The sequence below is a fragment of the Ambystoma mexicanum genome, chromosome 9 (genome assembly GCF_040938575.1).
Source record: "Ambystoma mexicanum isolate Mex_15411 chromosome 9, UKY_AmexF1_1, whole genome shotgun sequence".
In the NCBI taxonomy this organism is placed as follows: domain Eukaryota; kingdom Metazoa; phylum Chordata; class Amphibia; order Caudata; family Ambystomatidae; genus Ambystoma; species Ambystoma mexicanum.
Window position 1 is genome coordinate 455,127,064 of NC_090931.1, and position 13,460 is coordinate 455,140,523.

The 13,460-nt window shown below is 44.5% G+C and overlaps 1 protein-coding gene across 4 annotated transcripts in view; it reads left to right on the top strand.

Moving 5' to 3' along the window:
- LOC138488180 (zinc finger protein ZFP2-like) overlaps window positions 1–13,460 on the top strand; it is a 289,886-nt gene that overhangs the window by 191,828 nt on the left and 84,598 nt on the right. For all 4 annotated transcript variants that reach the window (XM_069614980.1, XM_069614978.1, XM_069614979.1 and 1 more), the window contains one exon: window positions 7,991–8,098. In XM_069614980.1, coding sequence (XP_069471081.1) covers window positions 7,991–8,098 — 108 coding nt within the window. The remainder of the gene's footprint in view (window positions 1–7,990; window positions 8,099–13,460) is intronic.

Below are 13,460 nucleotides of genomic sequence, written 5' to 3' on the forward strand. Positions count from 1 at the left end.
TTCGTGAACACATTGTATAAGGTTGGCGACACGCATGATCCCTGAGGGACTCCGCATATGACTGGAGTAGGCTCTGCAGAAGCCGAAGGTGCAAAGACCCTCATAGATCTGTTGTCCAGGAATTACTGTATCCGGGCATTGGCTTTGTCAGAGAAATGTGCTGCTGATGAGATGTGGTTACATAAGACTTTATTATTAACTAAGTCAAAGGTAGCCGATAGGTCTAATAGTAGAAGGAGGGCTAGTTTACCTTTGTCTTTTAAAACGTCAATTTGTGTCTTTAAGTCGATCAGAGCCGTTTCTGTACCGTGTCTTGGTCTAAAACCAGATGGTCCAAGGTCAAGGAGGTTATTTTCTTTTAGATGTTCTTGTATCTGCACAGGTATGCTGCTCTGTCAAGAATTTTCAGTAGAAATGGTACTGTGGTGATTGGTCTGTAATTAGTGGGGATGTTTGGATCTAGTGTGGTTTTTTTTTCAGTAAGGGCAAAACCCAAGCATCTTTTAGGTTTGTAGGGTCTGTACTTGTTTCAAAGGAGGCGTTGATTAGGGTGGTGATGAACAGTGTCAGGTCTTTGGCAGCGCCTTTGATGAGGGGAGCAGGACACATTTCTCACTGACATATTGAAGGGTTTAGTTTAGTAAATATGTCCTCAACCTCTTTGACAGAGAGAGGAGAGAAGTTGAAGAGTTCATACGTTTTAGTGTGAGGTGATGAAGGCAGAGGTTGAGAGGTGTCAGAGGAGAGGCTAGATTTTTGGGATTCCATTTTGGCTTGTAGCATCGTTATTTTCTCTAATAGTGCTTTCTGAATGTTAGTGCACCAGGTGATATCTTTGGTGCAGGTATCCAGAGGTGAGCTGGGGGATTCCAACTCTCTAAGTATATTGAACAATTCTTTGGCGCTGGATTTAGCTTTAATGATTCGGTTGTTGTACGTGTCTTTTTTGGTCTGGAAAATGGCCTGTTTGTAGTTGAGGGGAGCTATTAGAAATGTGTCTTTATTGAGGGTTGAAGGAAGACTCTTCCATAGTGATTCTACTTTTCGTTTGTCTTTCCATAATGCTTTAAGGTGTGGAGTGAATCACAAGTTTAAGTGGGCACGTGGTTTGGCTTTGCGCATTTTTAACGGAGCTATTGTGTTGATAGCATTCAGTAAGGTCTGATTATATAGGTCTACTAGGACAGTGGGGTGCAAGAGTGTGGAGGTGTGGTTAATAATCAGTTGTAGTAGGGGTAAGTAATTTCTCAGCTGTTATGTTACGGTTGTTCCTGGTACATGTGGGTGGAGCTGGAGGGTACTGTAGGGTAAGGTGACTCTCTTTCTTAATAGTGAATGTGATAAAGTGGTGATCTGACCAGGCGCACAGAGAGTTAGAGAGTATGTTCGTATCACAGTTGAGGTGGGCCGGACAATCGAATGTCCTTCCCTTATTATGTGTGGGTTTGGTGATGCGATGGAAAAAGCCTAATTCTCATATGGTATTAGCAAGGGCTAATGCGTTGACGACTTTAGGGTCCTGGAAGCCTAAGTTGAGATCGCATAGTAGTATCATTTGTGATCCTAGTTTAGTATTAGTGGTAAGGAGAAGAGTAATGTCTTCTTCAAAGGTAGAGCGAGGCCCTGGTGGTCTATATTAGAGGTAGATAATAATTGTGCGAGATACAGGGATAAGTAAATTAATAGACAATGATTCTGCTGAGGGAAAGGTTTGGTTTAGTATAGGCCTAAGGCCTAATATAGTTTTGGCTATAAATGCAACGCCTCCGCCTTTGGAGGACTGTCTGTCCAGTCGAATAATAGAATACTCATCTGGAATGGCAAGAAATAGTAAGGGTCCTGCCGCAGCATGCAGCCAAGTCTCTTTTATGGGTAAGAAGTTCAACTCGTTGGATGATATGATGTCAGCGATGTCTAGTGCGTGAGCTGTTAAAGATTTCAAATGTATGAGTGCACCTTTAATCGGTGTGGTCGAGGAGTGCAGCTTGCTTTTTGTGTGTGTGGGATTTTCCTTAGGCAAAGGAGCATTATTTGCAGTACTAATAGTAGGTTTGCCTACTTTAGTACCTGTACATAAACCTTTTGTGGCGGTGGACCTATGTTTGGAATTGGGCGAGTGGTGAACTGGTGAGAACCTAGAGCCTAGACTTGAATTTCTGATTTTAAATGGGCATGGTTGGTTAGGAGTCGGTCTTGTGGCAAATAGTTTGATCCATTTGGCCGGTGTGATAAGTGGATTACTCAGCGTTGTCAGTGTGTAGTGCACACATTTCAAATCTGCTTGTGAGCAAGAGGGTGGAAATGCTGAAGGTGGAATGATTTCATAAGGCGGTAAACTCAAGGACATGGTTAGAGAAATGCTGGGAGAACTAGGCATAGGGTCAGTGTTTGGTGAGAGGAGGTTATTGGCTCCATCTTCAAAAGCCATTATTGGCAGCAACATGGTACTGAATGTAGTTATGAGGCATAGGATAAATGCGAGAAGCACGAGGATGACTTTGGCCATGTATGAGTAAAGCTACACAATTAAAGCAGTTAGAATACTGGGAAGACGAACGAGTATAGTCTCGGAGCACAAAGGGGCTGTTGGCTAGACAATGCTAATATAACAGACTGGGCTTCTTTACGACTATCTCGGTAGCCGCCAGAGTCGTTTTTTTCCGGCACCTGGCAGTAGGGCAATTACCGGGGCATTCCGGCCCCGCCGGACCCGGTAATTGCCCATTGCCGGGTGCCAGTATTAATCACTCCCCATTCCCATTTGATCCCTATACGGCTCAATAGGAATGGGGAGTCTGGTAGCGCCGGCACGGTCAATAATGGTGCTGGCTCTACCGAGTAGGTCTGCTCGCGGGTGATGTTACGCACGGCAAGTTGGACCTGCCGAGCTGACGGTGTAGTTTGCCGTTCCGGTAACTACGTTACCGGCAAGCTTACCGGTATCATATTTACTGGAACGGCAAACTTATAATGAGGCCCACTGTCATGCAGTATTACAGTTGGCTAGATTGGCTAGAATGATCATGCACACATGTGTTAGCTAAATTGTAATGGCACGAGACAGTTATTACTAGATACTCCATTATGATCTAGACACTATATCAGGCATGATAATAGCGCGAGACAGTTATGTAGGGTCAGGTAATAGTGCATACATCAAGGATACTTGCAATGCTCAGCAGTGCATGTAAGGCAGCAGTAATTGGCAGTAATATGGATTTTAAGCAAGTTAGACTAAGTTGCGAAAGTACGAAGCAGTCAGCCATGGAAACTTGCAGTGAGCGGCAGTGCAGGTATATTAGTATACAGATTGCAGGAATACATGTATGGACGGCATCTATGATAGGTGGGTAAAGTGCACAGCCGATAATACTCGGGGACAAAAGTAATATAATGGACACGCTACAAGCGTTGTTAAAAGGCTATGGGTTGAGAGAGATAGTCTAACTGTGGCCAGAAACTTAGTCCGTAGCGGTAGTGTTTAGGTGTCCGTAGTAGGAGTACCTTGTGGTGTCGCTTGAAATAGCGAGTTGGATCATGAGATCTGGGTGGGAGAAAGTGGAATGGTTAGCCGTAGGCTAATAGAAGGCGTGCTAGACAAAAGTAGTTGATGCATTGGCTGCCTATACTATAACTGGAGTATAGCGGTTAACCGATGCCTATGAGGATGAAGGTAGTAATGAAGTGAGCAGTGCAAGTAGCACGAGTGGAAGGATCAAGGACCTTATTCAGGGGTGGATTCCTTTATCGTATGGTGATTCCAAACTTCCGTAATGGAAAGGGGTAAGATGCTTCAGGATAGTAACTTAAATGAAAGGAATCGTGGGCGGAAAGGTGAAACTTCGTGGTATGATGGTTTGGGGTAAGTGAACAGAAATAGCGGTACGTGCTTACCTCCCTTGTCAAACTGGTATTTGTGCTGGATATGAAGGGTGGAACGAGTAGTGTGACGTGCCCCGCGGCACTGTTACAGCCTGGACAGGCACTGACAGGCCTTGTAAATCAGGTCTTAGAATGAGGGCCGGCTTGCGCCTGCCGATCCTCAAGATTTGCTCTTCTAGGTGCGTTTAGCCAATCAGGAGATGTTTGCATATAACGATGGGTGACTCAAATATCTAATAAAGCGGTGGCCAAGTTCAAAGGCCAAAGTTGAAATAAAGTAGATGCATATTGTGGATTTCGGGTGCTGTGCCAAGGTTTTCAGACCTTATGCATGCTCGGATTGCTTGATTGAGGCGATAGTTAGGCAGATTCAGACATTCTGGGATGAAATGCATAAAAAGATACACGTGGCGTCACACATCATGGACTCTAACCAGGGCGACTGCTGGTGTGCTGGCTACTTCTGTTGCTGCAGCGGGGCTCTGGTCCTAAGGGAGAGGGCTCCTGCCCTGTCTGTGGCACTCAAGGCAGAACATGGATACAATTCAGCACCGACAGGCCTGGTAAAATAGGCCTTAGAATGGGGGCCGGCTTCCGCCTGCCGGTCCTCCTGATTGGCTCTCCTAGGTTTGTTTAGCCAATCAGGAGATGTTTGCATGTAACGACGGACAAATCAAATATCTAATAAAGCCGTGGCCATGTTCAAAGGCCAAAGTTAAAATAGTAGATGCAGAATGTAGATTTCGGGTGCTGCACCAGCTTTTCAGACCACATGCTTGCTCAGATTGCTTTATTGAGGCGATAGTTAAATCCTTTGGGAAACACATAATCCAGAGAGAGGTTGGATTACTATTTAGTAAGTCCATAGAGCCTACTAGAGGAGACCCCATGAGGTTGGTGGCTCCCCAGGATGTGTGGACCTTCCTCCTGCAGTTGGTGCAAGAGGTCCACCTTGCTGTTCATCTTGTTATCAAGAGAACTAAGGAAAGGATTCCCCTGTACATTTTCGGGCCTATGATGGGGGCCCAAGAAGAAAACTACTACAGGTGTTCTACGAATTGTTGAAAAAGTGGAACACTGATTCAGACTCCACCTGTTTCATTACAAGTAGTGGATGTACCTCTTAATGGGGTAGGGATTAATGCAGGGAGTCCCTGGAATCCTACTACATCCTCAGGCAACATGATATTCCTATTGGCAGTTAATCATTCCAGATGTTATCCTAAAGCCACCCCACTTAAGACAGTAACTGCTAAGTCGGTTACTTCAGCTTTAATAGACACCTGTACCATTGTTGGGTTCCATGAATAGATTGTGCCTGACATGGGCAGTAACTTCAAGTCTAGGTATAGCCAGGCCAAGTGGAAGGAAAGTGGAGTGACATATCAGGTTTCATCCACAGTTAACATGATTGCAGCCTATGATGAGCCCCAAAAGAAGGATCTGGGAACTTCTGAGGTTGTCCTGGTGACTCCTCAGCTGACTACTACAACATTTTGAGGTGAAATTTCCCCCCTTTCCCCCTTGGAGTTATCAAATGCCAGAAAAAGTAAGGTCTCACATGAAGTCTGAGGTGAACGAGATGTTGGATCTAGGGGTGATAGAGCCCTCCAGTAGTCCTTGGTCCAACCCATTGGTATTGGTACCAAAATCAGGAACTTCAGATTTGAGTTTCTTTTGGACCACATAGCTATAAATGCTGCCACCAAGACAGATGCTCATCCCCTTCCACAAACTGACGAGTTAGTGGACACGCTGGGCGCTGCCAAGTACCTCAGCACCTTTGATCTCACTGCAGGGTATTGTCAAATATCCCTGACAGAAAATACCAGTGATAATAATGATATATTTGCATACGTTGATGCAGTGATTATAAACTGGATAAAGGTTCCAGAGGAAGATGGTATTATCTTGGTGGGGGGGGGGGGGTGGGGAACCTAAATGCCCGGTGTGGTGACCATCTGAATGTGGGCAAATTTGGTACTGTTCTTGAGGAAATTAAAAATTACATTGTACTCTCTTGTAAAATCTTGGGGACATGTAGGTCTTTAAGGTAAATTACAATTAACAATGATCGTAACATGTTAATCTCGCATTTTATGGTCAGCAGGGAACTTTACTATTCAGTGCCCCATATTACCCTCACTGTAAATCCAGGTCTAAATCGTATATCTATGTTCTCTGGTTGTGGTGTCAGTTTTTCTAGAAATGTGCAGAATTTTGTTGTAAATTCTTCTAGAGAACAGCAGGAAAAGGTTTGTGCTGCCTAAAATCGTATGCACTTTTTATGGGATCAAAAAAATAAGGGAAACCCACACCATTTATTCGATCACTTTGTGTGGGAAAGGCAAAAGGCCCTAAGAAGGATCCTGCAATCTTTAATGTCTTTGAACCTTACAGGAGTAGACTATTACTGAGAGCAAAACCTCTGGTTGCATGAATATATAAACTGGTTATGGTTGCATCCTTTCTGATGGCCCATAATGAAGGAGAAAAAATGCGGACAGCGTTGATTACCAACAACGCTCGCAACTTTTGGTCCTTTGTAAACCAGGAGAACAGTTCCCAAGCTTCTCTACAAAGTAATTCTCTTGTGGAAGTTCGTTGTAAAACACACTTGGAGGAGCTGTATAGAATTCCAGAGAGAGAGAGGCCAACGAGTGAGGAAAGTTGGCTGGCTGTGATCTGGCTGTGAGATTTTGAGGGTGGTTTGGGTGGAAGCCTGGGCTGATGAACCTGCATACTAAGAGGGGGAATTTTTATGCTAACAACTGATTGTGAGGAGTGGAAGTATCTTGTTGAGTACATGGCGAGGGGATTAAAGGGAAGAGGGGGACTGCTGGACATAGATGTTTGTTTTGATGTTGTGATGAAAAGCTTTTTTTGGTACTGCTGTATAACACGTTAAATTACAAATTTTAAAAAAAGTAAAGGGTTGCATGGAAGTTCAAATTTGATATAACTGATTTGGAGCATATCATAGCTAGGTCCTCTACTTCTAGGGCCCTGTGCAGAATGGCCTTACTAATCAAATTATAAAGGCAAAGAGCTTTGGTCCTATATACTATTTCTCGTTTTTACCAGTATTTTAAACAATAGGCAAATGCCACCTTCATGGAAGGTTTCCATAATTGTCCCCCTATATATCACCTGTCTAGATGCGGATAGTAAGATTTATGCAGATCTGCTATTACAGGAGCTGGAGGCATGGCCAGTGGGTGGGCTGGATGGCCTATATGGATGACTTGGTACTAATAGACTTAATACTGATGGGCCTCCAGTGTCTCCTAGATGGTTTAACTTCATACTCTGCTGTAAATGACTTGGACATACATGCTAATAGTCTCGGATCATCTACTTTACAAAAAAAGGCAAGGAGGCATCTAGGGTTTAGTTGGTACCTGGACTCAACTGAAATAATCCCACTGACAAAGGTGATATATTTAGATTTTTATATCACTGCTCAGCCATATATGAAAATATATCAATCAAACCTGGAAAGCAAGATTGACCAACTTATCTATCAGGTGCGCAGAATATTGTTCAAATACTTCAGATTTTCCATCCTCCCTTTAATTAGGTTCTATATGGCAAAGGTGATACCAGCTTTGTTATACGTCATAGAAATAGAAAGCCAGGTGTAGGAATTAGACAGAGTATTATTGGAAGGGAGACTATGGAAAAAGGTCTTGGTGGGAGCCCTGCAAACGCTGCCTAAGTAGCGGGGGTCTCTACTGTAGTGCTAAGCATTTGAGCTGAGAATGTCCATACTGCTACACATTTCAATAACCACAGGTCTGGTGTTGAAGGGCCTTTGGCCCTTGTGAATCTTAGTGTTCACTAAATCACTTTATGTATGGTTTCTTAAAGAAATCACCTTGCCCCTAGCGCGACAAGGGTAGCCAGTGGAACCTCTAGAAACATGCCTAGACCCAGCATCACACTGTGGTTGGTGGTATCTGACCCCTTTATTTATCCCACCACCCACCTTAAGGGTCAGGCATAGGACTTTGGCACACAGGGACAGTGTTTTTGTTGACAATACCTTAATTGGATTTTTTTACATAGGAAATATATGCCTATATTTACAAAGTGTTTTCCATAACAGGACCTGACAATACCACAGCTACATCTATCGGCATTAATGAAGAGGGAGAGATCTATCAGCTTGACATCCAGGACTACAATAAACCAAGAAGAATTTACAGACATGCAGGTGAGTAAACCATGTAATGGCATTTTGAATAACACCATTGTATCAGAGGTTGCATCTGTTCAAGTGTTATTTAATTTTTTATTTGAACCTTATTCATCTGTTAAGTCAATTCAATCTTTATTAAAATGGGATTTCTCCATTAACAACATTTAACAGAAAAATTAATTCACACAAAAAACAAAAAAAGTTGCACTGTACACCCATTAAAACATTAATGAAAAAGTACGAACACTAAGCCATCACGTTCATGAAATCGAAGTACTACACAAAGAATTTACACTGCCATAAAAGTGCTTCTCTGACATATTTGTATACTCTATGAATAAGACTATATTTTATGAATTCTAAAAGACAACCCATCCAAGTAAAACCTATTATATAACATAAAATAGCGATTTAGACATTTACTACGCAAGTCGGAGTGGTTTTTGCAAAACAGCAAAAAGTGGCACGCATCCATCAAGTTTTGCTCTTATCCCATTTCCTTCAGTCATTCAACAGGAACGCATTCAAGTGGATCATTAATACCAGTTTTCTGCATGCTGTGATTTGTATATGACATAATTCCCCTCCTTGTACTGTGTTTACTCAGTCACTGGCATACATTTTCAAAGAGTAGAGGGTCCACCCTTTTTTGTCTGCACATCTCCCTACCATGCCTTAATGTGTTGTGTGCTTCAGGATATCTTTTAAGTGATTCTACAAAATATATTTAAACCGTCCAGATTTTTAAAATCCCAATGTACTAAATGTTTACAGCATTCCCTATACCGGGTGCATTTTCTTTTTTAAAGATGGCCCTACGGGGGCGCTGTCAAACAGCCGCAACATGTGGACGTGAGCCTTAACACCTCTGCCAGGGCTGCCAGCATCCTGAAGTAAAAATCCTGGTTCCAGTCAATGGGCCTCATTACACGGATGGCGGTGGACCAAGGTGCTATTAGGTGCTATTAGCACCTTGGTCCATGCCGGTAAAATACCGGCACCGTCTTGGTGGAAAGGGGAATTACCGCCCTATTCCAAGGTTGGTGGGGCGGTAATTCCCCCTTCCCCCATTGCCCTTCCCAGTTCCCATTTTTGCCCCATAGGGCTCTATGGGAATGGGGAAGGTGCTAATTACGGCACCGCAAATTGCAGTACCGTAATTAGCTCCCTGGTCCCTTTGCGTGTTGGTTTTTAACGCCTGCAAAAAGCAGGCGTTAAATTCCCCAACCCGCAAAGGGACCTCGTAGTAAGGCAGTAAGGATTTACCGCTACCGATAAAATACCGGTACCGGTAAACCCTTACCGCCATCCGTATAATGAGGCCCAATATTCTGCTGTGAGCGAATGCCGACAGAGTAGCGGAACGTCTCTGCTATATCCTGCAGTAATCTGGAGGCTGGTGCTGGCAGTGGGGGCAAGGTGAGAGCCCGCTGGAACTCTGAGACACTGGGTCATTCTAAAATAGCAGCATCAGGGAGCAGCTGAGCATCCCGGCGCTTGCTGAGCACACCGCAGCGGGAGCGCCAGAGTTTTGGACTGGTATACTTGACTGGGCCACAGGCAGTGACAGGAGGGCACAGCTGGGGAGCCGGTGAACAGCCAGTGAGCAGCCGGCACCCACGGTGCTCAAAGCAGTGGGATCATTGAAATTGCAGAGAGGAATCCTGGACCGGGCCGCAGGCGGTGACAGAACTGCAGACTTAGCAGCTGGAGCCCAGCGCTGCGAGGGAGGCCCGGTGAACGCAGTGTTTTGGCGGGTGGGTGGTGGGCACCACCCTTTTCTTTGAAGTCGGCAGCCACCCCCTTTTCATTGAAGTCGGCAGGAGCGACAATCAGGTCATTTTGGGAGGGGGCAGCCGCACCGGAGTGCAGGCGCAGTGGGCAGCAGCAATAAGTCAGGGGACAGGGCACTATTTGGGAGTGTGGTTCCCCCTGTCCCCTGTAGACATCAGCACCTACATGAGCTTGATTACCATATCTCGCAGTAACCCAGAGAATAAGGGCTGCCCAGTGAGGACACTGAGGAGGGTCTTGCCTACTTATGAACCCCCCGTCTCCCTCTGAGGTGAGTACAAGACAGCCCCCAGGAGCAAACCACATCCACAAGAACTTGATGGTGGCCGTTCTCGGGCAGTTGGGGCCCTGTCCTGTGCCCTTCACGGACATGGGCGAATAAAGTGGACATTAGCCAAAGATTGGTGTGTGGTGACCAATGCAAAGGGTACACTAGTCTTGAAGGGCTCCACAGTGACTTTACTTGATGGTGCTGGCCTAGGGCCTTTGAGCCCTTGAGTGCGGTACCCTCTGAAATTGGGTACAGTACAGGACCAGCAAGTCAATGAAGTTGGCCTGTGTGTGGGGGTCCCCTGGGGGTGGGATCATTTAGAACTGGAGACCACAGGAGAAGTGGACACCCAAGTACTGTTGGGCGCACCCTTGAGCAGCCTGTTGGTGCTGCATAGACAGGGAGTGTGGCGCCAAGATTGGAGCTGTGATCAGGCCCCGAACTGTTGGCAGACTGGGCACCCATACATCTTGCTGACAAGGCTCTGGTGGATGTGGGCGGCTGCATCTGGCAAGGACGCTGGGCATTCCGTTGGGGTGTTGGTTGTCGCTGAGATTGACTTGCACCGAAGGCCCCTGCGGAGATGGCAAAAGATAAACCCCAGAAGGGGAACCTCCAGAACAAGATGGACTGATATACAGTGAGTGCCCCTCCACCTCCAGCCACGACGCAGGAAGCGGAGGAGACCAGCGAATACCGCTCACAGACATCATGAGCGCCATTGGGGACTCCAGGACCTCGGTAGAGGCGAAGACAGCTAGGGTGGCCTCAGAGGTGTTATTCCTGAGGCAGGATCTTTGTAAACTGTCCTCGCGGCTGGGCGAGGCAGAGCAACAAATTTCAGATAATGAAAGGCAGTTGGCGTCTGTTTCGCAGAAACTTAGTGTCCTGGAAAACCGAGCTGAGGACAGTGAGGGAAGGTCCCGACGTAATAATCTTTGGATACATGGGCTGTCGGATCCACTTGTCACATAAGTCGACAAGATCTTACAACCGTTAGTACAAGGTATTCCAATCTACTTAAGAGATACAACAGATTTCTTGAATTGTTTGAAGGCTATTGCATGTTTATCGTCTGACTGTGTACTGTTTTCTCTGGATGTCTGCAGTTTATATACTTCAATACCTCATAACGAGGGAATAGTTGCCATTGAGTGGATTCTACTTCAATCAGAGTATATGAAATGTGAGAGATTATTGATCATTGAATTCATCACAATCATTCTGTATAACAATTTCTTTAAGTACAGAAGCACGTTCTATGCACAAGTGTTGGGTACATCTATGGGGTCTGCGATGGCCCCTGCTTATGCAAACATTTGTATGTATGTATTCGAGAAAATGCATGTACTAGAGAAAGTGTAATGGGCCTCGAAAATATTAATTTGGAAGCGTTAAATCGATGATATTTTCGGTATTGGTGCGGCTCAAAAGATCTCAAACTTTTTTGAATACTTACATGGAGTACACACACACATAAAATTTACAATGGACATTGGAGATCCCACCCTACACTTTTTAGATGTAGAGCTAGCTATTGTGGATACCAGAATCACCACAACAATATATCATAAACCGACAGATGTTAATAACATTCTCCATTTTGCAAGCTTTCATCCCAAAGCAATGATGAAAAGCTTACCATACAGTCAAATATTGCAGCTGAAGAGAATCATCTCAGATTCATCGTCTTTCACAACAGAATGTACGAGCTATCCAACAAATTCACAAATACAGGGTACCCAGATGATGTCCTACCAGAAGCTAGGGTTAGAGCTTCTCAGATCACGAAAGATCAGTTACTCATTCCTAAATCCAAAAAGGAGTCTAGATCTCTCTCTTATACATCTCTAAATATTCAAGACAGAGCTATCACATCAACAAAATCATGCAGAAGAATTGGGCAATCCTGCATCATGATCGCATCTTGTTAAAGCTATTTCCTGAAACTCCTATGATGGTGTATAAACGTGGCATTAATCTATGTGACAAATTGGAGAAAGCGGAAAGGATACCGAAAGATGACCAAACCCCATTGACATCTAAAAGAAGAGGGACTTTCCCTTGTTTAGCATGTAGCCACTGCAACAATATGCTCAAAGGAGATCATATTAAGCATCCACGCAAAGGTAAAAAAAATCTTGATTAGAGATTTCACTACCTGTGGATTAACAGGAGTAGTTTACAGCAATAAATGCCCATGTGGGCTTCTATGCGTTGGTCAGACATCTAGATCAGCCCGTGAACGATGGACAGAGCACATATCGAATATCCGTTGCAGGAATGACAAATCACCAGTAGCCAGACACTTTATGGTACAGAGACATTCCATTGCACAAATACAATGTAACATTCTGGAAGTGGTGAGACGTCCTCCCAGAGGGGGAGACTACAATACTTGACTCAGACAGAGGGAGATGTTCTGGATCGACTTATTGGACACAGATGATCCAAGAGGAATGAATGAAGATTTCTCATTAAATTGTTTTATCTGATCTTCTATATGGACATTGAAAGCGGTGTGCTACATTAAGGTGACAGGCACTTGTGGAGAATCACTGATGGATTGAGGTGGATATTCACTTATTCACTAACACATGTGAAGTTTGCCCATAGGGTGGCTTAAAGAACAGACCCCTAGTATGTAGACACTCTACATAATTCAGTTGTACATTTTGTGTAGCTGGTTCCGTATAGATGTAGTCCTCCAGAACGATTTTATAAGGACCCCTCATTAGTTGATAGATTGACACGTGTGTGCACTTGGGGTCAAACTGATCTGAATACCTATTGAGGTTTGAATTCCTTTGGTAACTACTCGTTGGATTCCCATTTTAGGAATTTAATAAAATTATTCTTTATACATGACCACCGGACATTGAACAGATCTGTCCAGTGTCCCACCGAGCTATGTCATGTCTTAAGAAGGGCTTCCTATTTTGAAGCAGACAGCCGCCTTGGCAAGGAGATGGTTGAGTTAAATTTAAGATTTGTCCACATTAGAATCTTGTGAGATACAAAACGGGAAGTCAACAAAATGATTCCCCCAACATGGCTGCACGCCATTGAAGAGACCCGTCTAGTGTTCTAAGAGGTGACGTTACACTCTCGATAAATTTCCACAAGAAACGTCACGGGTGCAGGAAAGATAGACATCGCTACAGACAGAGACACATATTCTACGGTCTAAGGTAATTCAAATTCAAAGGAATTACAACAGAATACACAGGACGTTGTCCAGGTGGACCTGGAAAGTGGCATTGGCACGTTAAGCGTAGGATTTTGAGGCATTTGACACAGAGGGATTATCTG